Genomic DNA, 24,142 nt, shown 5'->3' on the forward strand with positions numbered 1-24,142 from the left:
CCAACCCCTCCTCCCTCAGACCCAGGGGTCCAGGCCCCCGGCCCCTCCTCCCTCAGACCCAGGGGTCCAGGCCCCCGGCCCCTCCTCCCTCAGACCCAGGGGTCCAGGCCCCCGGCCCCTCCTCCCTCAGACCCAGGAGTCCAGGCCCCCAACCCCTCCTCCCTCAGACCCAGGGGTCCAGGCCCCCGGCCCCTCCTCCCTCAGACCCAGGGGTCCAGGCCCCCAGCCCCTCCTCCCTCGGACCCAGGGGTCCAGGCCCCCGGCCCCTCCTCCCTCGGACCCAGAGTCCTGTCCCCCCAGAGTCCCTCCTCTCGCTCCATCTGTGCCCCTGTTTCCGGGGGGCCGGGTGGTGGTCCTCAGGACTGAAGAAGCACTGAGACAGGGCAATCTGGAGGTCTGGACCCCCCCGGGGTTGAGGGGTTAGTAGCTGGGTGGGAGATTCAGGGGCTGGCTACCATTTTGGACTCTGTCTCCGTCTTCCTTTGTGACTTTAACTTCTAGGTTTTGCTTTCTCTCTCTGAGAAACGGGGCTATACTACCGCCCCCCCCCCCCCCCCGGTTCTTAGGAAGCTCACGAGGACCCCACGTGTGTCCAGTAGTCAACACAGAATTGCAACTGTCATTGATCTCAACAAGTGAGACATTGGTCATTACCGCCGGCGGTCACGGTCGTGTTTTATTGGGAGACAATAGTCGTTCTTCTATCCATTCATTTAAGAAACGCCCTCTCACCGCCTGCTCCGTGCTGGGCGGGGCGCGGGGGGTGCAGCCGGGACGGAACAGATGCAGCCCCGATTCCCACATGCGTGGAGGGAGGCGGACCAGACACAACAACACCCTTCCTAGAAGTGCCGTGAGGGTGCGGAGCCAGGGAAGGGGGTGCGGCGGCGCAGGGAGCAGCTGCTTCGGATGGGAGGCTTCGGGAAGGCGCCCGCAGACCCGGGACCTGGGCATCCCCGGTGGCGGGAGCAGCCCGTGCAAAGGTTCGAGGGTGGAGCAGGCAGACAGTGTTGGAGGGACTGGGCCCGGATGAGGGATCCAAGGAGAAGGAAAGGGAACGATCTATTTTTTTATTTAAATTAAATCTTTATTGTTCAGATTATTACAGTTGTTCCTCTCCCCCCCCCCCCCGTAGCTCCCCTCCACCCGGTTCCCACCCCACCCTCTGCCCTTAACCACCCCCCCACACACACTGTCCTCATCCATGGGTGCACGATTTTTGTCCAGTCTCTTCCTGCACCCCCACACCCCTTTCCCCCCCAAGAATAGTCAGTCCACTCCCTTTCTATGCCCCTGATTCTATCATATTCATCAGATTTCTGTTCTATTCTATTCTATTCTATTCATCAGATAATCTGTTCATCAGATTTTTAATTCACTTGATTTTTAGATTCACTTGGTGATAGATATGTAGTTGTTCATAATTTTTATCTTTACCTTTTTCTTCTTCTCCCTCTTCTACTTTTTTAAATAAATGGCTTATTTTGGAATATTTTTATATTTATAGAAAACTTACAAATACCGAGTTCCCATATACTCCTCACCTAGCTTTCCTAATGTTAGCTTGTCACGCTGCTGTGTAGCACTTGTCACAGTGACAGACCAACGTGACTATGAACTAATTTTTACACTAATGTTTTCTTTCTTTCTTTCTTTCTTTCTTTCTTTCTTTCTTTCTTTCTTTCTTTTCTTTCTTCCTTCCTTCCTTCCTTCCTTCCTTCCTTCCTTCCTTCCTTCCTTTCTCCCTCCCTCCTTCCCTCCCCTCCCCTGCCCTCCCCTCCCCTCCCCTCCCCTCCCCGATGCAGGATATCATCGGGTCATCCCGTCTCCTTTGTATAGTCTCTGCTTTGCGGCAGTTGGTCTTTCCGCCCCGCCTCCACAGTCTTGACAGTTTTGAGGAATACTATTAGCTATTTTATAAAATAGAGATCTGTCTCAATTAATAATTCTAACTCATGAAATTCTCATTTCAGAGAGGGCCAAACTGTGTCTCAGGGAGGTCACGTTAGTTGCCTGAGGTCCCGGAGCTTGTAAGGGGCACAGCAGGGATTTGAACCTGGGGCCTCCTAGCTCTGATCCCAAACAGGCAGCTTACATGTCTAGGCAGGGTTTGTAAATTCAGGGCTCGAATTGGTGCTATTTTACTCAGCAAGTTGCTTAGGCGTTTTGAGTGAACGTTTCTTTGCAGAGAAATAGCGCTTCTGCTCAATTCCAGCTTAGATGCGGCGGGGGGGGGGGCCGGGGGGGTGCAGGCGGGGGGTTCCTCCTACGTCCGCGATCACAGTCTGACTTCTGCAAGTACCTCGTAGCTGGCCCTTTAAGGCTCTCCCCCCACGCTGGGAGAGAGGAGGCGGGATCTCGCGTCTCTAAAGAAACGCCTGTCTTTCAAAATTGACAGGCAAGTTCCGAAAAGTGACCAATAAATTCCCGTGTCGGGGTGAGGGGGGTGGAGGCGGAGGAAGAAGTGAAGCTTCCGATTCGTTGGGGACCAATTTGGCCCCGCCCACTCCTTGCTACGTAAGGCAGCGCGAAATAGCTTCCTCGACTCTGATTGCAGAGGGAGCTTGAGTTGCGTCCCAGTGCCCCGCCCTCCTCCGCTCTTTGATTGGCTACGTTCTTGAGCGCGAGCCTCTTTCTCACCCTCTGATTGGCTGGATTTTTTCCGCTTCTGTGTTTCGGGCTGTAACGGACAGTTTTGGCTTTGGCCCCTAGCGGTGGCGGTTATCCGCTCGGGGACGGTCTCCTCCGCCGCCCTCAGATCGAAGCTGGGAGAGGACGGGGGCCCTGGGCGGGGCTGAGGGGGAATCCCGCCCACGGAGCCCCATTGCCCTACCCCCGCCTTAGCCCCGACCCCCCCTTTCACCGCCCCCCACAGGCATCTTCCTGTCACAGGTGCGAGAGGTGATCTTTAGGGCCTTCCCAGCCCACAGGGCTCACGGATCCCCCCAAGGCCCCCTTCCTCCCACTTCCGGCCCTTCCCGGACACCCCGGGGCCCCGTGCGCTCCCCTGAGCCTTCCCCACCCTCTCAACCCTTCCAACTGGGGTCCCCTGTCACTGCTGCCCGCCCCCCCCCTTCCATCCCTCCTCCCGCCCGCTGGAGGGCCCTCCCCTCCCAGCCCCTCAGGGCCCAGGGGTCACCTTGAGACTTTGACCCAAGAGTTCTGCTTCTGCACCCCTTATTTCTAGCGCCCAGGCCCCTCAGATGACCGGGGGGAACCCTGCGGACTCCAAGGAGGGGTCCCATCCTTCCTGGGGTTTATGCCTCTCCCCTCCCCCGGGGCCCCCCAACGTCTGGGCCCCTGAGGGTGAAGGTCAGGACCCCCCCCCACCCTCAGTTCGCCCCCCCCCCCTTCCCTAGTCTCCCTGCTCCTTCCTGGGAAGCCCTGGAACTGAGGGCCCCCCACTCTTTCAGGGGCGCCCAGGCATCCTTCAGTGTCCAGGGAAGGTGGTCTCCAGGGCAACCTCCACCTTCGGATCCATATCCTTCCCCTTCCTTCCCCCCCCTTCTTAGGGCCCACCCCCCATTGCCATCATCGCCTGCCCTGCCCCCCCTTATAGGTGTTTTATGGACATTTTTGAAATTCAGGAAGCCATCCTGAAGCCCCCACCCCTTCCTGAAGGCCCCCCCTCCTCACTGCCAGCTCCTTCACATCCAGGTGCCCCAGGGCGCCCTTCACAGGAAAGGGGGTCCCTCCCGCCCTGTGAGCCCCACTCTGCCTACCTAGCGGCTCCCCCCCTCATTTCCTCCTCCCTCCCCTGCTCAGGGCTTATCCTCAGGGCCTCTCCCCCCTTGGGAATTGCCCCTCCCCCTTTGACAGACATTTGGGACCATCCTTTTTTTTTTTTTTTAATATATATTGGTTTCAGAGAGGAAGGAAGAGGGAAAGAGAGAAACATCAGGATGAGAGGGAATCATTGATCAGCTGCCTCCTGCACGCCCCCTACTGGGGATCAAGGCCACAACCCAGGCACGTGCCCTTGAACGGAATGGAACCCAGGACCCTTCAGTCCGCAGGCCGACACTCTATCCACTGACCCACACCGGCTAGGGCGGGGACAGTCCTTTTCGTTGTCTTTTCAGAGTTACCGTGTTGAGGGGGTCACCTTTGGGGCTTCCCTGGGTTTTGAACATTCCCACAGAGGACCCCCCAGACTCACTGACTGTCCCCTGAGTTACCTTCCAGGTTCAGAGGGTGACCTCAGGGCCGCCCTTCACCTTGGGAGTCTCCCCGCCCTGAGCCTTCTTCCTCTTTTATTAAAATATATTTTTATGGGTTTCAGAGAGAGAGAAACATCAATGATGAGAATCATGGATCGGCTGCCTCCTGCACGCCCCTGACTGGGGCTCGAGCCCACAACCTGGGCATGTGCCCTTGATTGGACTCGAACCCGGGGCCCTTCAGTCCCCGGGGCCGACGCTCTATCCACTGAGCCACGCCGGCCAGGGCTGAGCCTTCTTCCTCCGATACTGGCCTCCTCACCCTCATGGAAGGACCTGCATCCTCTACCAGTGGTTCTCAACCTTCCTAATGCCGCGACCCTTTCATACAGCTCCTCATGCTGTGGCGACCCCCAATTTCATTGTTACAAATTGAACATAATGAAAGCCTCGTGATTCATCACAAAAACAATAATGATATATGCGTTTTCCGATGGTCTTAGGCGACCCCTGTGAAAGGGTCGTTCAACCCCCAAATGGGTCATGACCCACAGGTTGAGAACCGCTGCTGTAAATGAAACCTGACCCTTTGAAGTGTATATCTCTGCCTTTGCCTCAGGGCAATTTGTGTTAATAAAAAGCATGGGGTCCTGAGCCGAGGAGAACTTAGTTCCTTTGCGCTAAGCTCCTCTGACCCCCTAATGCCTTTCAAAATTATATTTTGTCTCTGGACGCTTAAGTCACACGCAGCCCTTCTCCAGATTGCTGAACCCTTCTAGACGCTGGAACAAGAACCCCGACAATCATTGAAAAGGAGGCCAATATATTTTCTATTCATGCCACCTTTGGACGCAGTAAAATTCACACCTCGTGGTGTACAGTTCCGAGTCTCGGCAAATGCATGCGGCGATGGGGCCGTGACCACAAACAAGACACGGGACACCCTGTCATCCCTCAGACACCCTTGCCCTGACCCTTTGTCAGAGTCACCTCTAAGAAGACACCCAGCATCTTTCTGGAAGACCATCTGGCCTCGTCGAGCAAAACTGAGAAGCCACAGCCCCTGAGACCTGCGAAGATGATTGCCAAGGGGTCACCCATGGATAGATTAGTTCCCTCACATTTTACTGATCAATGAGACATGGCTCAGAGAAGTGACTTACGTCATGTTGGCAAACACACAACAGAACCGGCCAGGACTACACCTGTCATTGTGACTTCTTTTCCTTCCACACACTGCATTCCAGGACTGGTGGTGGTGGTGGTGGTGATGGTGATGATGATGATAGTGATATAGGAATAAAGTAATAATAATAAAGCATATGTTTGAAGAAGTACAAGGAATTAGCCTCTATTCCAAGGGCTTTTTAAAAAGTAATTTTATTGATTTCAGAGAGGAAGGGAGAGATAGAAACGTCAATGATGAGTGGGAATCATTGATCGGCTGGCTTGTGTGCTCTTGACCAGAATCGAACCTGGAACCTTTCAGTCTGAAGACTGATACTCTATCCACTGAGCCAAACTGGCTAGGGCTAATCCCACGTGCTTTTATCTAATTCAATCACGACAGCCCTAATAGGTATTATTCTTCTTCTCATTTTACAGAGGCGGGAACTATGTCATGGGGTGGTTGATGACTTGCCCAAGGTCATACAGCTAAATGTATGGCATTTCTTTTTTGTGTGTGTTGTGCGTGTTTTAAAATTGTTATGAGTTTATTTGAGCCAAACTGACGACACATGCCAGGGAGCAAGATCTCGAATGCCCTCGTGAATGGCCTCTCTTAGCTGCTCTGGCTATGCATTTTCTTAGGTTTGATTTCTTTTTTTCTTTTTTTTTATTTAATATATTTTATTGATATTTTTTACAGAGAGGAAGGGAGAGAGATAGAGAGTTAGAAACATCGATGAGAGAGAAACATCGATCAGCTGCCTCCTGCACATCTCCTACTGGGGATATGCCCACAACCCAGGTACATGCCCTTGACCGGAATCGAACCCGGGACCTTTCAGTCTGCAGGCCGACGCTCTATCCACTGAGCCAAACCGGTTTCGGCAGGTTTGATTTCTTGAGGAAAGTGAAGGAATTTTAAGTGGACGGATTAGGTGGAAATCCACCTGTGAAGGGGGATCCTCTGGTGATGGCTTCTGGAGAAGAGAGGCTTGAGAGCCGTCTCAGCGGAGATGGGACAGGGTACCTGTTATTCGGGGTAAAACAATCAAACCCAGCGACTTCTCGGTGCATGGGGCAATGCTCACCTAACTGAGCCACTGCGGCCGGGGCTCACCCTGACTTTCGTCCTTTATAATAAAACTGTAATCAGGGGCAGTGCTCTCCTGGGTCCTCAGAGTCAACGGAGCAAATTACTGAGCCCGAGAAGGTCGTGGGCACGTCTGAATTTGTAGCTCGTTGGTCACAAGTGTTGGTGGCCTGGGACCTCTGAGCTTGTGGCAGGCGACTGACGTGGGGGCAGAGGAAGTGCAGCCCACACCGCACAGTCCCGCGTGGTTGGGATGTGGGAGTCAAGTGGTCCCTGAGGAGGGTGGCTAGGTGTCAGCCAGCGAGAAGGCATCTCACCCAGGAAGGCAGCAGGGGGCTGTGCGTTGTGAGCTGGTGGTGAGATGTGTGTGTGTGTGTGAGGGCCCTGGCTTGTGCAATAATGACCTGGGACTTGGCGGGGACGGAGGAGTCTTGTCCGGTTCTCTCAGGGGAAGGCAGTGCGGTGCCAATGAGAAGGACAGAAAAGACAAAAGGAACAAACACCACCAGGGTCAGAGTCGGAAGACCCAGCTCCGGTTTCCGGCTGTATCTAGAGCTGCCAGATATTCTCTATAACCAGTTATCAGAGACCATCAACTCCAGGAAATATAACTATGACACAGCTCCGTATTTCTTTTTGTTGGTTTGTTTGTTCAATCCTCCCCTGAGGATATTTTTTCCCGATGATTTTTAGAGAGTGTGAAAGAGAGAGGGAAAGACAGAGAGAAATATGAGAGGAACATCATCTATTGGGTGCCTCCTACACATGCCCCGACCAGGGCCTGGGCCGGGGAGGAACCTGCAACCGAGGTACAGGCCCTTGACCGGAATCGAACCCGGGACCCTTCAGTCTGCAGGCCAACGCTCTATCCACTGGGCCAGTTCCATATTTCTGGTCACTGACTCAGTTGTGTTCTGTTAAAACTTTTTTTTTTTCACCCCTAACAGTGTCTTGGACATTCTGTAACTTAGCAGTCAATTCTGATGACAAAAGTCAGCCTGATCTGACCTACCCGGTTTGGCTCAGTGGATAGAGCATCAGCCCCCGGTCTGAAGGGTCCCAGGTTCAATTCCGGTCAAGGGCACATGCCTGGTTGCAGGCTTGATCCCCAGTAGGGGGCGTGCAGGAGGCAGCCAATCAATGATTCTCTCTCATCATTGAAGTTTCTATCTCCCTCTCCCTTCCTCTCTGAAATCACTAAAAATGTTTTTTAAAAAATCAGCCTGATCTTACACCTGCAGCTCAAATTTGGCTTAAATCCCAACATCTCCCCTCTCCACGCAGCAAGGTTGGTCTCTGCCCCAGGTTCCTGGCACAGAGCTCCTGCAACCTCATCATTTCCTCAATGATGGGCATGTCGTCTGTTCTAAGGAGGTGACTGGGTGGGCTCCCGGATGGAGACTGGTCCCCAAAAAGACCAAGCCATAGAGTTCCATAGACGCCTGGAATCTTCTGGGGAAGAGAAAGAGGCTGGAAATGGAGTTAAGGGTGGATCATGATGAAGCCTCCATAAAAATCTCAACCTACGGGGCTCAGAGATGAGTGGGAATCATTGATCGGCTGCCTCCTGCACGCCCGCTACTGGGGATCGAGCCCACGACCTGGGCGTGTGCTCTTGACCAGAATAGAACCTGGGACCTTTCAGTCCGCAGACCAATGCTCTATCCACTGAGCCAAACTGGATGGAGGTTCCCCACCCCTTGCCCACCCTTGCCCTGTGCATCTCTCCCACCTGGCTGCTCCCTGTAACATCCCTGTGTCATAAACCAGCACATGTAAGTAAGGGTTTCCCTGAAATCTGTGAGCCGTTATGAAATGATCCAACCCAAGGAGGGGGTCGTCGGAACCCCCAGCCTACGGCCGACAGGCCAGAAGCACATACGGCAAGCGGGCTTGTGTCTGGCGGCTGACATCGGGAGAGGGGCCGACTGCGGGACTCAACCCTTCACCTGTGGGTTCCGGCGCTGCCTTGAGGTAGACGGTGTCAGCATTGAGGTCAATTGTAGGGCACCCAGCTGGTGTCAAAGACTCTCTGATGTGTGGAAACCCCCCAGATCTGGGGTCACAAGTGTGGGAGGGAAAGAGGAACACACAGGAGGGGTTTTGTCCGTTGCACTGTGGGAGGAGGACACAGCGTTCGCGTCCGGGAAAGTCTCAGCCGGCCAAGTCCTCACACTTTTGCTCCACGAGAGAGCCCAGCCTTTGGACACCTGCCACGCAGAGGGTTAGCCAGAGAGGCCGTTTCAGCCAACAGGAGGCCAGAGCTGTGGCCAGTTAGGTCAAGCGTCACCTGTCCCCATACCTACCTGTCCTTCCTCCGCGCCCCAAGACTTTGGGAAACTAAGGGCTCCCAGTAGGAATGAAGGGAAGGTGTGTCTCCTCCAGGGAGTCAGGTCCCAGCCTGGACTTCTGCTGGATGGAGAGGGGGGATGACCGGATTTAAACCAAGTCTGAGCTGATCGTGTAAGATCAGGCTGATTTTTTAAAAAACATATTTTTATTGATTTCAGGGAGGAAGAGAGAGGGAGAGAGAGATAGAAACATCAATGATGAGAAAGAATCATGGATTGGCTGCCTCCTGCACGCCCCCTCCTGGGGATCGAGCCCGCAACCCAGGCATGTGCCCTTGACTGGAATCGAACCCAGGACCCTTCAGTCCACAGGCCAATGCTCTATCCACTGAGCCAAACCAGCTAGGGCAGATCAGGCTGATTTTTGCCATCAGAACTGACTGAGAAGTTACAGAATGTCCAAGACACTGTCAGGGGCTAAAAAAAAAAAAAGTTTCAACAGAACACAACAGAGTCAGTGATCAGAAATATGGAACTGTGGTCCGGCCAGCATGGCTCAGTGGTTGAGCATCGACCTCTATGAACCAGGAGGCCACTGGTTTGATTCCAGGTCAGGGCACATGCCGGGCTTGCGGGCTCAGTCCCCAGTGGGGGGCATGCAGGAGGCAGCCGATCCATGATTCTCTCTCATCCTGGATGTTTCTATCTCCCTCTCCCTCTCCCTTCTTCTCTGAAACCAATTTAAAAAAAAAATCTAAGAAATGAAATACGGAGCTGTGTTATAGTTATATTCCCTGGAGTTGATAGTCTCTGATAAGGGGTGGGTGATTGAGAGTATATGGCAATGCAGAAGGTCCAAGCGGGGTCTCGGACTGTGGTCCTGGTGGTGTGTGTTTGTTCATATTATTATTATTATTATTTTGTCCTTTTCATCGACACAGCATTGCCCTTCCCGGAGAGAACCGGACAACAGCTCTCCTCCTTCCCTCCAAGTCCCAAGCCATTATTGCACAAGCCAGGACCTTCACACACACATTTCGAAGTCACTGACCCCTGGTCAAACCTGTTGCCTGGCAACACAGCCTTATATAACCTTGCAATTCCCCAGGTCAGACACACGTGGAAGGCTTGCTCACCTGGAAGGACTCAGGGGTCGGGGGAGGGTGGGGGGGGGGGTCGGGGGTTGGGGCTCGGGGGGTTGCGTCAAGGGAGGGAAACAGAAGCTCCGCTAGCGCCCTCCCCACTCTAAGTTGATGCAGTGCTATCTATTTTAGGGCCTGAGATTGGATCTCACTTCTGCTATTTTTGCGGTGTGACCTTAAGCAAGACCTGGCCCCTCTCTAAGGCCCATATCTCTGCAAGGAGGTGGGTGCGCTGGGCGACCCCATCCGTGAGTCTGTAATGCCATTACTGTGTGTGTCCCGGCATCTGGGGCCACTTCAGTCCTTGAAGCTCATTCCGTGTTTAGGTTTTTCTAAACCTTCACCCGAGGATTTTTTCCACTGATTTTTAGAGAAAATGGAAAAGAGAGAGAAAGACAGACAGAAATATCGACATGAGGGAAGCACATTGATTGGTTGCCTTCTGCATGAGCCCCGACCAGGGTCCTGGCCAGGGAGGAGCCTGCAACCGAGGTATGTGCCTGGTCGGTCCACAGGCCAACCGTCTATTCACTGAGCCAAATGGGCTAGGGCCAAGTATATGCCCTTTTTTCTTTATTGAGAGAGAGAGAGAGAGAGAGAGAGAGAGAGAGAGAGAGAGAGAGAGAGAAAAACATTGGTTAATTGCCTCAAGTTTGGACCCCAACCGGAAATTGAACCCGTAATCTGGGTATGTGCCCTGACGGGGAATCGAACCTGCAACCTTATGTTGTATGGGATAATGTTCCAACCAACTGAGCCACATAGTCAGGACCAATTTTTTTCATTTTATTCAGTACCCAGAGGCATTGGCACATTGACACATGTCAGAGGAGGCCTCCTCCCCGAGTCTTCAATTCCCTGGTAACTACCAACTCAAGGTTCCTGATGAACTAGGGTTTGGCAAGAGGGTCTTTGGCCAAAAGCGTCCTCCACTTTCTGTATTCGGTGGGGGTGATACAAGCGTGAAACAGCAGAGCCTGGGGTAGTAAGTGCTGGGGTAGTATGTCAGTGTTGTGAACACTTTCACAGGTAAACAGCTCTGGAACTGGAGGGGGTCTGTCTCAAGTGAGTCTTATCTCTGGAGTCCTCTCTCATGCCCTCGCTCAGGACACCCGTCCGCCACTCCCCCTGCATGTCCTCGGAGACGCTGATCTGTCCACTCACGGCTTCGTCCTCTCCATCTAGGTCAGTGACGGTGAACCTTTTGAGCTCGCGGTGTCAGCATTTTGAAAAACCCTAACTTAACTCTGGTGCCGAGTCACATAGAGAAATTTTTTCCAACCATAGTAAAACAAAGATTTATATTTTTGATATTTATTTTATATATTTAAATGCCATTTAACAAAGAAAAATCAACCAAAAAAATGAGTTCGTGTGTCACCTCTGACATGCGTGCCATAGGTTCGCCATCGCTGGTCTAGGTTGCCTGTCACCTTTTGACATTACATGCCTTCCCTTCTAAATCTCGCCCTGCTTTTCAGCATCTTTTAAGTATTTATTTATGTCTTTATTTTCCCCTTTGGAGAAAAAAAAAAAAGAAATGTTTATTATCAGATGATATAATTTTTTTTTGCATAGACAATCCAAAATAATTTACAGATGGATTATTTAAAATAGGCAAACCTCTCAAAGTTGGTAGATTCAAGGTTAATGTGCAAAATTCAACTGTAGCCCTAGTCGGTTTGGCTCAGTGGATAGAGCGTCAGCCTGTGGTCTGAAGCAGTCCCGGGTTCGATTCCAGTCAAGGGCACATCCTGGGTTGCCGGCTCGATCCCCAGTGGGGGACGTGCAGGAGGCAGCCAATCAATGATTCTTTCTTATTGTTGATGTTTCTCTCTCTCTCTCCCTTCCTCTTTGAAATCAATAAAAATATATTTTTTAAAAATTCCAGTGTATTTCTATATACCACTGTCGACCAAAATATCTCATTTTTTCCTTTATTTTTATTGTTGACACATTACAGATGCCCCCACTTACCCACCTTTGCCCCCTCCGCCAGCCCCCACCTCCGAAAGATGCCATTTTAATAGAACCAAAAACTATTAAGTACCTCAAGAGAAATCTAACAAAAATATGTATGCCTTCTACACAAAAGGTTATAAAGCATTATATAGAGCGAACATCTCAAAGGACACAATAAGTGAGAGGAAAGACCATGTAAAATATTGACTGGGTTTTATAAAGATGTCCATTGTTCCAATTAAATAGCCTCTTTTTTAAAACTTATTTTTCCATTACAGTTGACATTCAATATTGCATTCGTTTCAAACATACAACATCCTGATTAGACATGCGTATGTCTTATGAAGTGATCCCCCATAAGTCTAGTACCCACCTGGCACCATGCACAGTCATGACAATATATTTTCAAAATATATTTTTATTGATTTCAGAGAGGAAGGGAGAGGGAGAGAGAGATAGAAACATGAACGATGAGAGAGAATCATTGATCCGCTGCCTCCTACTGGGGATCGAACCCACAACCGGGGCATGTGCCCTTGGTTGAGATCGAACCAGGGACCCTTCAGACCCCAGGCCAATGTTCTATCCACTGAGCCAAACCAGGTAGGACTCATTACAATCTTATTGACTGTACTAGAGGCCTGGTGCACAGATTCGTGCACCAGTGGGGTCCCTCAGCATGGCCTGCGGGGATCGGCTGACACTGGCAGTCCAACACTGCCTACCACTCCTGCCTGCTGCTCCTGCTCATCCTGGCCGCTGTGGTTTCTGGGCTGCGGCAGCCAGCTGTGAGCCCTGCATCTGGAGCCCATCAGTCAGCTGAGCGCACTGACCACCAGGGGGCAGCTCCTGCGTTGAGCATCTGCCCCCTGATGGTCAGTGTGCGCCATAGTTACCAGTCAACCGGTCGACTGGTCGCTTAGGCTTTTATATATATAGATAGATTTCTTGCATTCTTCACATCCCCAAGACTGGTTTAATGGCGGGCAATTGGTACTTCTAAATCTCTTCCACCTCCAACCCCCTAAACCCCCCTCCCATCTTGATCCTGTTGCCTACAAGCCAGATCAGGCTCTCCCCAGAGCCACGCCAGGGGTCCTGCCTGGGTTCTGGCCTGCGGTTCTGTGTCCCTTTCACCCAGGAGCGCCCCCTTCAGGAAGGAATGCAAAGCCTGGGGAGGGGAGAGAGAAGCTGTGGTTTCTAGTCAGCATGTGTGGCTTCAGATAAATGAATTCACCTCTCTGAGCCTCAGATATCTCCACAGTGGAGATCCGGTTAATCACACACCACAGCTGTTGTCGGAGGAGATAATTATAAGTCATTGACTCACAATGTGATACATAGGAAGTGCTTACAGATATGAGCTTCCTGCCCTGGCCGGTTTGGCTCAGTGGCTAGAGAGCTGGCCTGTGGACTAAAGGGTCATGGGTTCAATTCCGGTCAAGGGCACATGCCCAGGCTGCAGGCTTGATCCCTGGCCCTGGTCTGGGCCACCAATAGGTGTGTTGGTATTTCTGTCTCTCCTCCTCCTTCCCACTCTCTCTAAAAATCGATGGAAAGACATCCTCAGGGGAGGATTAACAACAAAAACCCACGAATTTCCTATCCTCCCTTCCTCCTGCTATGACGCTGCTTTTTACCCATATTTTTACCCATATTTTTCTCAGCTTTCCTTACAACCTCTTCTGCTTTACTCCTACTTTTTTTTCTGCTCTTCCAATGTGTAGCATCACTTTTTTGCTGTTGTTAATCCTCAATGAGGATATTTTTTTTCCATTGTTGGTTTTTTTGTTGTTGTTGTTGTTTTAGAGAGAGTGGGAGGGGGAGAGAGAGAGAAACGTCAATGTGAAAGAGAGACATGGATTGGTTGGCTCCTGTACATGCCCCGGCTGGAGCCGGGATCAAACCTACAAACTAGATACCTGCCCTTGATGGGGAATGGAACCCACAACCCTTCGGTGAATGGGCCAATGCTCTAACCACTGAGACACTGGCCAGGGAATTTTTTTTGTTGTTAATCCTCACTCAAGGATTTCTTTCCATTGATTTTTAGAGAGAGTGGACGGGGGAGGGAGAGACAGAGAGAAACACCGATATGAGAGACACACATCGATTGGTTGCCTCCCGATTGCACCCTGACTAGGGCCAGGGAACCTGCAACCGAGGTACGTGCCCTTGACCAGAATCGAACCCTGGACCCTTCAGTTCACGACCGACGCTCTATCCCCTGAGCCAAACCAGCCAGGGCTAATGCAAAGGCCAGCATCCTTTTCTGGGATGCCCAGTTTTCTGGGTGACTATTAACCATCCCCCACGAGGACTGTCCATGAAGCAATCACAACCGTGACCTCGGGGAAGGGACCAAGGGGGCGGGGGTGGGGGGCCAGGGTTCTGACCTGGGGAATTGCAAGGTTATATAAGGCTGTTTTGCTAGGCAACAGGTTTGACCAGGGGTCAGTGACCTTCCATTATTGGTTGAAAATGGTTCGACAGTGGTCTCTACGAGTGGTCCCCTTCACCAGCTGGTCTGTTGGGAGCACGCTGTCCGTTCCCTCCTGGTTCCCCTTTGCCGGTGTTCCCGCTTCCCAATCAACCACATGTTTGCCCTTCCCCTGATTTTCAGGCTGAGGATGCGTTCACCCCCAGCCTCCATGTCGCCTCCTGGCCTGAAACCTTCCCCCCAGCCCTGCGGCTGGTCACGCTGGCCTTGGCTCCTCTTGACCCCTTTCTGCAACTCGGCTTCTGGTTCCTCTTCTGCAAAACGGAGTGGGCGCGTTTATTTTAGATGAAGATCTGCACACTCTTCCTGTCAAGGGCCAGACGCCAAGTATCTTCGGCTCTGCAGCTGCCTGAAATCAGCCACAGAGGACGAGGCAGAAAAGCAGGGGGTGGACGCGGCTGGGCTCCAGGAACACTTTGTTAGTGGACACTGACATTTGAATTTCATATGTTCATGCATCACAAAAAAATTCTCTTGACTCTTCCCATTGATTTTTAATATGTGGTTGTTGTTTTTTTTTTATCGATTTCAGAGAGGAAGAGAGAGAGAGAGAAACATCAATGATGAGAGAGAATCATGGGTCATCAGCTTCCCCCTGCACGCCCTCCACCAGGGACCAAGCCCACAACCTGGGCATGTGCCCCAACCAGGAATCGAACCGTGACCTCCTGGCCTGGGAGGTTAGCTCGCTTGCCTCGTAGAGACCACCGTCGAGCCATTTTCAAAAGGTTCTCCCACCTTGGAGAAAAGTGAGACTGTGAGGAATCAGTGAGGGTGGTGCCTGGGCTTCTGAAACAAAAAAAATGTATTCTTGTCCTCAGAATAGTGCACGGGTGGGCAACCCCTGGCACGCCTGCCAAACACGGCACGCCAGTAACTTTTGCTGGAACGCGAAACCCTCTCTTATAATCTTCCATTTACAATGTTGACTCTTTGTTCTCAGTGATGAATTTTGTTAAGTCTCATAACAGGAGTAGCCTGAGGGACGAAAATAGTAGCCCGTGCATATCTCTGAAGGTCACGAAATACAAACCTGATGTAAAATCTCTGTCATCAGTGATGCAGCAGCAAAAGTCCCACTGACAATATCAAACGGAGTCATAAAGTTTTCTGTCGGACTAGCAGTGTACATGTATACATTAAAAAATAACTGCATTTTTCATCCTCATATACTGTGTTTTTGTCGCTCGAATGAATTTTATTATTTCTTCACGGTTCTTCACATACGTATGCCTTAAGAGATATCAAGTAGGCGTAACATGTTCTTGAAAAATTAGGGCTGGCACGCAGAAGAATTTTGAGTCAGAGATTTTGCTGGGTTTGGCATGCACTCACCAAAAGGTTGCCCACCCCTGGAATAGTGTATCCAGAGAAGGTTACTCTGGAGAGAGTGGTCAGGCTGTTGCAGATGCCTGGCCTGGGATGGGCTGGCCCATCCTTGGAGGAGTCGACAGAAGAAAGAGAGCGAGGCCGTGTCCTCTGTCGTCCATCCTCTCCGTGATTGCGTTTCTCCCCAGCCTGGTCCCCGTCCCGCCGCCCAGGGGGTTGTCAGTGGAACCTGATTTCTGCATATTCCGAGTTGGTGTCCTTGGCCTGCTGGGCCTCCTGCGGCCGGAGGCCTGGGAAGCTGAGGGCAGCGTAATGGATCTCCTGTTGGCTGTTCCTTGATTCTGGGGCTGGAGGGGACATGTTCCGTCCTGGGGAGTTAGCAGCTGCAGGAGGGGCCCTGGAAGGGCTGCTGGGCTTGGCCTTTGGATTCCGAGCCTAAAGGGAAAACGACCATCATTCATTCATTCATTCATTCATTCATCCAGCAAATACTTGTGGGTACCACGTGGGAGGCACTGATGGAGGCACTGGGGTTACATTCCATCTCGGGACAGAAACAGTGAACAAGTAAGTGCCTGTGGTCTCAGCCACTCAGTCTGTGGCTCTTTGCTGTGGCCACACAGGCTCACACAGGTCGGCTCCTGTAACCACCATGAGGAGGCAGACGGCTCTAACCCCACAGAGACCTGGCCTTAACCCCAGGCAGCACGGATCTGTTCTCCAGCTCTGCAAGTTCATCCTCTCAAGAGTGTTATGTACGTGTGACCCTTAGAGATCAGCATTGAAAAAAATGTTTTGGCCCTAAGAAGCTCTACTTAACTGGTCGGTAGCAAGTATCACTCATGTGTTCCTTCCTTCTGATTGCATTCAAGGGACCTATTGGGGCTTTAAATGGGTATGATGTGCAGAGAAATAGATTGGGGGTGTGGGAGCAGAGAGGACCCACAGAAGAGGGGGGTGGTGTCCATGTGGACGAGGGAGGCAGGAGAAGTGGTTTGAAGGGATTTTGCAATGGATTGATTAGTGGTGGTGGTGGTGGGGGGTGGGGGTTGATGGAGAAGAGAGGCATGAAAGGTGACTGAGGCTTTAGGCCTGAGCAGCTGGGAAGATGTGCTATTTGCTGTGAAGGGGAGGATGGAGTAATTACTCATAAGTTTGCCTTTGGACAGGCTACGTTGGAGGTGCCTGTTAGACATCCCAGGGAGATGCTGCCTGGAGAGGTGCTCAAGAGTCTAGGGTTCAGGGGTGAGTCTAGAGTTTAAGGGTGAGTGTAGAGTTCAGGGATGAGTCTAGAGTTCAAGGGTAAGTGTAGGGTTCAGGGGTGAGTCTAGATTTCATGGGTAAGTGTAGGGTTCAGGGGTGAGTCTAGAATTCAAGGATAAGTGTAGGGTTCAGGGGTGAGTCTAGGGTTCAAGGGTAAGTGTAGGGTTCAGGGGTGAGTCTAGAGTTCAAGGGTAAGTCTAGGGTTCAGGGGTGAGTCTAGAATTCAAGGATAAGTGTAGGGTTCAGGGGTGAGTCTAGAGTTCAAGCGTAAGTGTAGGGTTCAGGGGTGAGTCTAGGGTTCAAGGGTAAGTGTAGGGTTCAGGGGTGAGTCTAGGGTTCAAGGGTAAGTGTAGGGTTCAGGGGTGAGTCTAGGGTTCAAGGGTAAGTGTAGGGTTCAGGGGTGAGTCTAGGGTTCAAGGGTAAGTGTAGGGTTCAAGGGTAAGTCTAGGGTTCAGGGGTGAGTCTAGGGTTTAAGCGTAAGTGTAGGGTTCAGGGGTGAGTCTAGGGTTCAAGGGTAAGTGTAGGGTTCAGGGGTGAGTCTAGGGTTCAGGGGTGAGTCTAGGGCTCAGGGGTGAGTCTAGAGTTCAGGGGTGAGTCTAGGGCTCAGGGGTGAGTCTACTATTCCCCCCTTTTTAAAGTTCAAGAAAAGGCTCAGAGAAGTGACTTGCCCATTAACACACAGCAATGAACATGGGTCTGGACCCCGGCAGCCCACCCATTAGTCACCAGGACACACTGCCTCTCAGCAATGCTAATAATATTACATCACCTATATGCATAAGAGGCAAATATGCAAAGTGTCCCTTTGGGATTTCCACGGGGAGTTCCATCGCTCACTATGATGTGCACTGACCACCAGGGGGCAGTGCAGAAGGAAGGAAGGCCCTGGCCAGCAGCCGGAAGGCCCCAATGGCCCTGATCATCCACCAGGCCTAGGTACCCTACAGTGCACGAAGTTCGTGCACCGGGACTCCAGTTAATTATAATCAGCAATGTCCTTGGTGATGGTGATAACGGGCATAGCTGCTACGAACCGAGCAAGGGCGCGTTTTGACCCTTCAGACCAGCCCTCAAAGGAAACAGGGAGACGGACGTGGAGGCTCAGAGGGAGCCTCATAGGCAGGAAGTGCCGGAGTCAGGCTTTGAATCCAACAGCCATTCTCTTTCCACCTCGATGTCCCAGCTGGGGGCGCAGGGCGGGCGCAGGGCGGGGAAGGGGCGCTGGGCCAGGGCCACTCACCAGGCCGCGGGCGTTGGGGACCACGTTGATGTAATCCAGGATGGTGCTCCTCCGGGTCAGCCTGGGCCTCCACGGCTCTGTCCTCGCGGGGGTCTCCGCCTCCGGAGCTGCCTCCTCCGCTGGGGTCTGCGTCTGGGTCTTCCTCAAAGTCTTCACACTGAGGAAACGCCCGCCCCGCCTCGGTGTGCGCCCCGGCACCTCCCGCCCCGGCCCCCCGCACCCCCTCTCCCGCTCCTAACTCACACGGCCAGGATGAGGCAGAGGCAGAGGCCGAGGGCCAGGAGGATGGTGACGCCGGTGCCCAGAGCTACTCCTTTAGAGAAGCCCTTCGCGATGAGGTCCTTCTCTTCTGCGCGTGGAAGCCGTCAGGCGATCCTGAGCCGCTCCCACCCCCACGCGTGTCCTGACCCGCCCCCCATCCACCCCCCGGATCTCCGGCCTCCAGCTCCCATTCCTTACCTGCAACCCCTTCCGCTCCTTTTCTTTCAAACCCCAGGCCCAGGCTTTGCACCTTCCCCCCTCGGAACCCCCTTCCCCTCCCCAGCTCGGGCTGCAACCACAGGACCCCGCCCCTGCCCCCCCTCCCTACCCCCCGCCCCCCGCCCCCCAGGCCCCACCTCCAGGGCCCTGATCTGGCAGCAGCAGGACAGAGGCGCTCTGGGTCCCGTGCACATTCCGGGCCTCGCAGCTGAGTCTGAGGTCAGGGCTGAGCCCCTCCTTGAGGCTCAGGGAGCTGTTGGTCCAGGGCCCCTCTGAGCTGGAGGTGACCACGTGGGACGCGTTGCCATGGTTCCCCTCCAGCAGCCCCGCCCCCAGCCGCCAGCGCAGGGAGGGGGCCGGCTGGGCCCTGGAGGAGCAGCTGCAGCGCAGACCCTGGTCCTCCCAGGAGCAGGAGGGTCCCAGCAGCTGCGGGGGGTCTGTGGGGAGCGAGGGGACGGGTCAGAGGTGCCTCTGTCCTCCCAGGACCCCGGAGTCCTGCCCCCTGGTGCCCCATCCCCCACTCACAGTGCACAGAGAGGCGCAGCGAGAGGCTGAGGGCGCCCAGCGGGTTCTGAGCGCGGCAAATGAAGTCGCCTTCGTGCTCCCTTCGCACCCCAGGCAGCTCCAGGACCCCGGGGTCTGAGGGCTGGGAGGGGCTCAGGGTGTGTGGCCCCCGGGCCCAGCTCAGCGAGGCTGGGGGGTTGCTGTGGGTGACACAGAGCAGGCGCAGGCTCTGGCCCTCCAGGACCGGGAGGGACGCGCCGTTCCCCAGCGTCTCCAGGACTAGGGGAGAGAAGGGGCAGGACAGACACACAGCTGAGGGCATCGGGACCCTTCGCAGGCGCACACCCCAGACGCCCGGCCCCCCGACTGGGCGCTGAGAGGTCAGCGCCTACCTGTCCTCCTCTCCTACCTGTCCCGTTTGCTCGGGAGACGGTCACGGTCAGGTTCTCCGGGGCATCTGAAAAGACACAGCACCAGCTCCAGGCGGGCCGGGGCCTCACTCTGGGCCAAGGGTCCCTGCGGACCCATGACTGCAGCAGGCAGGGGAGAAGGGTTGAATCACCCACCGACACAAGGCACCCAAGGAAATGGGTGGGTAAGAAGGGTGGGTCCCTGCCGGTCTGGGGTGGCTCAGTGGTTGAGCATTGACCTATGGACCAGCCTGATCTGCCCTTGCTGGTTTGGCTCAGTGGATAGAGCGTTTGCCTGCGGACTGAAAGGTCCCAGGTTCGATTCTGGTCAAGGGCACATCACATGCCTGGGTTGTGGGCTGGATCCCCAGTAGGGGGCGTGCAGGAGGCAACTGATCAACTATTCTCCCTCATCATTGATGTTCCCATCTCTTTCCCTCTCTCCCTTCCTCTCTGAAATCAATAAAAATATTTTTTTTAAAAAGAAGGGTGGGTCCCTGTGCTATTGTGATGTATAATGTATATTGTACATTGTATAGAATTCAGTGGTCGGCAAACTGCGGCTCTCGAGCCACACGCGGCTCTTTGGCCCCTTGACTGTGGCTCTTCCACAAAATACCGACTTCTGTGCATGGGCCACAAAGTTTCAATCGCACTGTACGTGCGCACCCGCACGTAGTATTTTGTGGAAGAGCCACACTCAAGGGGCCAAAGAGCCGCGTGTGGCTCGAGAGCCGCAGTTTGCCGACCACTGGTATAGATATTTGGTCTTGGTCCCCATTCCAGGCACAGAACTCCTGAAAGTTTCTAAGTGATGAGAGTGACAAAGGTGTCTTGATATTCATAAGGAGCCCCTTGCCCCTGCACCTGAGTTTAGGTGAGTGCAAGCACTTCAGGATGGGGGCTGGTTGCCAGGGAAACCAGTCAGGCTGGGATTTGCAAGCCCAGACCCTGACTTCCCAAAGGGGAAAGTTCAATCGCCAGTGGCCAAGACTTTAGTCAATCAGGCCTATGTAATGAAGGCTCCACAATCACCCGAAAGTGTGTGTGGGGAGTGTGGGGGGGACGGAGAGCTTCTTCGGGATTGGTGAGCATGTGGAGATTTGGGGAGAGTGGCGACAGGAGAGGGCGTGAAGCTCCGAGCCCTTTCCCTGTGCCTGGCCCTCCCACCTGGCTGCTCTCGCCTCATATCCTTTCATTCCAGACGGGTCATCTAGTAGGTGATGAGTATGTTTCTCCTGAATTCTGGGAGCTGCTCTATCTAGCACAGCGGTTCTCAACCTGTGGGTCACGACCCCTTTGGGGGTCGAACGACCCTTTCACAGGGGTCGCCTAAGACCATCGGAAAACACATATATCATTACATATTGTTTTTGTGAGGAATCACTATGCTTTCATTATGTTCAATTTGTAACAATGAAAAGACATCCTGCAGATCATATATTTACATGACGATTCATAACAGCAGCAAAATTACAGTTATGAAGTAGCAATGAAAATAATTTTATGGTTGGGGGTCACCACCACATGAGGAACTGTATTAAAGGGTCGCGGCATTGGGAAGGTTGAGAACTGCTGATCTAGCAAGTTAGTGGCCCCTGAGGAGGGGGTCGTGGGAAGCTCCCACCTATAGCCTCTGCTCTATAGTCAGCAGCGCAGGCGGCAACCGGGCTTGCTATGGAGTCCGAGGTGGGGCAGTCCTGTGGGACCGAGCCCTTAACCCGCGGCACCTGCACCTCTGGGTGCAGAGGGTTGGAACTGAGTCCAACTGCCGGACACCCAGCTGGTGTCAGAGAATTGCTTGGTGGTGGGGGAAGAAACACCTGCCTCGGAATTGGAACCAGAATCGTGAGTCCCGTAGGCCCGGGTTCCAGTTCCTTGGAGCTCTGGGACCCCCTCCCAGCCCCTGCCCTCACCCCTCGCCTCCCCCCACCGGACGCCAGGCCGCGGTCACACTCACAGCGCACAGAGAGGCTCAGGGTGCGGCTCCGGAGGCCCAGCCTGTTCTCGGCTCGGCAGGAGTAGCGCCCCGTGTCCCCGGGCTGCACTCCGGGCAGCTCCAGCTCCAGGCCCCCGGGGCCCGGGAGATCGGACCAGGAGAGGACTCTGTCTCCCAGGGCCCAGCTCAGGGCGGCGGGGGGCCGGCTGTCCGCAGCACAGAGCAGCCGCAGGAGCTGGCCCTTCTGGGCTTCCTGATGTGGGCTGTCCCCCTGGAGCTCCAGGGCTGCGGAGAGGGAGAGAGGGAAGGAGAGAGAGGGAGACCCGTCGAGGGGCTCAGTGGTTGAGCTTTGACCTATGAACCAAGAGGTTACGGTTTGATCCCCGGTCAGGGCACAGGCCCAGGTTGCGGGCTCGATCCCCAGTGTGTGGCGGGCGTGCAGGAGGCAGCCCATCAATGATTGTCTCATTCTCTCTCATCGTGGATGTTGCCTTTTTAAAAAATATATGTTCTTATTGATTTCATAGAGGAAGGGGAAGAGAGAGAGAAATATCAATGAAGAGAGATAACCATTGATCAGCTGCCTCCTGCAAGCCCCACACTGGGAATCCAGCCTGCAACCCAGGCATGTGCCCCGAGCGGGAGTCGAACTGTGACCTCCTGGTTCATAGGTCAACGCTCAACCACAGAGTCACCGTGGCCGGACTCCTCACTGATGTTTCTAACTCTCTCTTCCTCTCCCTTCCTCTCTGAAATCAATAGAAATATATTAGAAAGAGAGAGAGCGAGAGGGAGGAGCCCCATTCCCCCCATCCTCCAAAGAGGGCCGGCCCAGTCCTGGCCCACCCTGCCCAGCCTCAGTACCTGGTCTGTTGTCCCAGGAAATGCTGATAACCGGGGTTTCGGGGGCATCTGCAACGAGATCGTGAGCTGGCTTTGGGGAGGGGCCACAGCGAGCCCAACATATGGGACAGACAGTGTGACCGTCCCGGTGAGGACAAGTGACAGAGGAGTGACAGGCACACCTGTGGGTGGAGAATCAGATGGCTTCGCTTCCCCTCCTACCCTCCCAGCTCAGGACCCTACCCCTTCCTCTCTGTGGACCCCACCCCCAGAGCCACCCAGGGCCACCACGTCCCCATCTCCCCACCCACCGGGCCTGCTGGCCACCAGACTCACAGGCCACATTCAGCCGGACGCTGCGTTCGAAGCTCGGGCCCTCTCTGGAGAAGCTCGCCCGACAGGTGAGTTCGGTGGCGTGGTCCTGCCGTCTGGGCGTGAGGGTGAGAACTGAGACGTAGGCCGTTGTCTCCCCGATTTCTTGGGGGGCGAGGGCAGCCCCCCTCCAGGAGAGAGTAGGGGCTGGACAGTGTTCCGAGTGAAACTGAAACACACAGACGGCTGTCGCCTGGCGCCCAGGCTCCAGGGTCTCGGGGACGTAGACGGCTGGCTCCTGTGTGGGGGCTGGGAGGAGAGCGGGCACTTCAGGGAGCACCCCCTGGCCCATGCCCCAGGGCCCTCCCAGCACGAGGCAGGGGGAGGGTTCAGGGGGAGTTCCCACCCCATCCCAGCCAGCTCCGTACCTGTCACATTCAGAAAGAACTTATTTTTCACAAAGCTGTATCGCAGGGTGCCTCCCTCGACCCGAAAGAAATACACCCTTCTGTCTTCTATCCGGGCATCCGTGAGCAGCAAGGAGCAGCCGCCATCCCGGGGGCTGCCCAGGAGCTGGAAGCGGCCCGTGGCCCTCCAATGCACCTCCCGCGACTGGTCATTTGTGGCCACGGGAGAACCGCTGAGGGCATCGGTCCCGTCTCTGAACCAGTAGCCTTGGACCGGGACACCCTTGGTACTGCTGTCCTCCCGAGGGTAGGAGAAGGAGCAGGGCACCCGCACACACAGGCCCTGCTGCACCGTCACCACACTCTCCATCGTCAGCCGGTACCCTTTATCCGGATCCTGCGCCCTTTTGGGGCTCCAGCCCTCGGCCCACTCACCGCCCCACAGCACCCCGAAGAGCAGCGGCAAGAGCATGTCTGCCCCGGAGACACTGGGCCCGGCCCTGAGTCAGGCTCATCCCCTGGCGATGCTCTGACGGAGACGGGCAGGGACAGAAGAGGAAGCCCCCGGGGCAGGCAGGCGGAAGTGGGGCCTTGGAGACTGATGCATGACATGAGCTTCTCTTCTGAAACCACGGGGATCTCCCCTTCTCCCCACTCCCCACCCCATCTGGCCCACTGGACGCTCTGTCTGTGTTTCCTGGTGGGCGGGCGGCTGCCTGGCGTTGGGCTGGCTCAGCTGGTCCTTCCCGGGGTCGCCTCTGTGGGAGGACGTGGGGGGCATGTGTCCAGCCCTGGGGCCTGGCTGTGGGTGGAAGATGGGGCTCCCCTGCTGGGCTCGGGTCATTGCCAAAGCAGAAGTGAAAGCTCACAGTGGGCCCTCCTTAGTGGGGGTGGGGGCAGCATGATGGTGATGGGGCAGCATGCAGGGGAAGGTAGGTTCATGGGGGTGGGGAGCAGGGCCCTTCTTGGCAGCTAACATGCAAGGTGCTCAGTGAATTTCACTTTCAGATAAACAAGGAATCTCTTTGTTGAGTATAAGTATGTCCCAAATATTGCCCGGGACATACTTACACTAAAATGACACGTTGTTTACATCTGAA

The 24,142-nt window shown here is 54.2% G+C and overlaps 1 protein-coding gene across 1 annotated transcript; it reads right to left on the reverse strand.

The window, feature by feature from the left end:
* Positions 1-14,791: 14,791 nt before the first annotated feature.
* Positions 14,792-23,514, reverse strand: SIGLEC10 (sialic acid binding Ig like lectin 10; the record flags this gene model as incomplete). The annotated part of the gene is made up of 10 exons (XM_081106962.1): positions 14,792-16,079; positions 18,148-18,304; positions 18,391-18,496; positions 18,765-19,064; positions 19,153-19,410; positions 19,541-19,588; positions 21,502-21,765; positions 22,345-22,392; positions 22,660-22,944; positions 23,064-23,514. The coding sequence occupies 10 exons, from the start codon at positions 23,512-23,514 to the stop codon at positions 15,864-15,866; spliced, it is 2,133 nt and encodes a 710-aa protein (XP_080963088.1). The 3' UTR covers positions 14,792-15,863.
* Between the last annotated feature and the right edge of the window lie 628 nt (positions 23,515-24,142).

The sequence above is a fragment of the Myotis nattereri genome, assembly GCF_964212035.1.
Source record: "Myotis nattereri genome assembly, chromosome: 15".
NCBI lineage: Eukaryota > Metazoa > Chordata > Mammalia > Chiroptera > Vespertilionidae > Myotis > Myotis nattereri.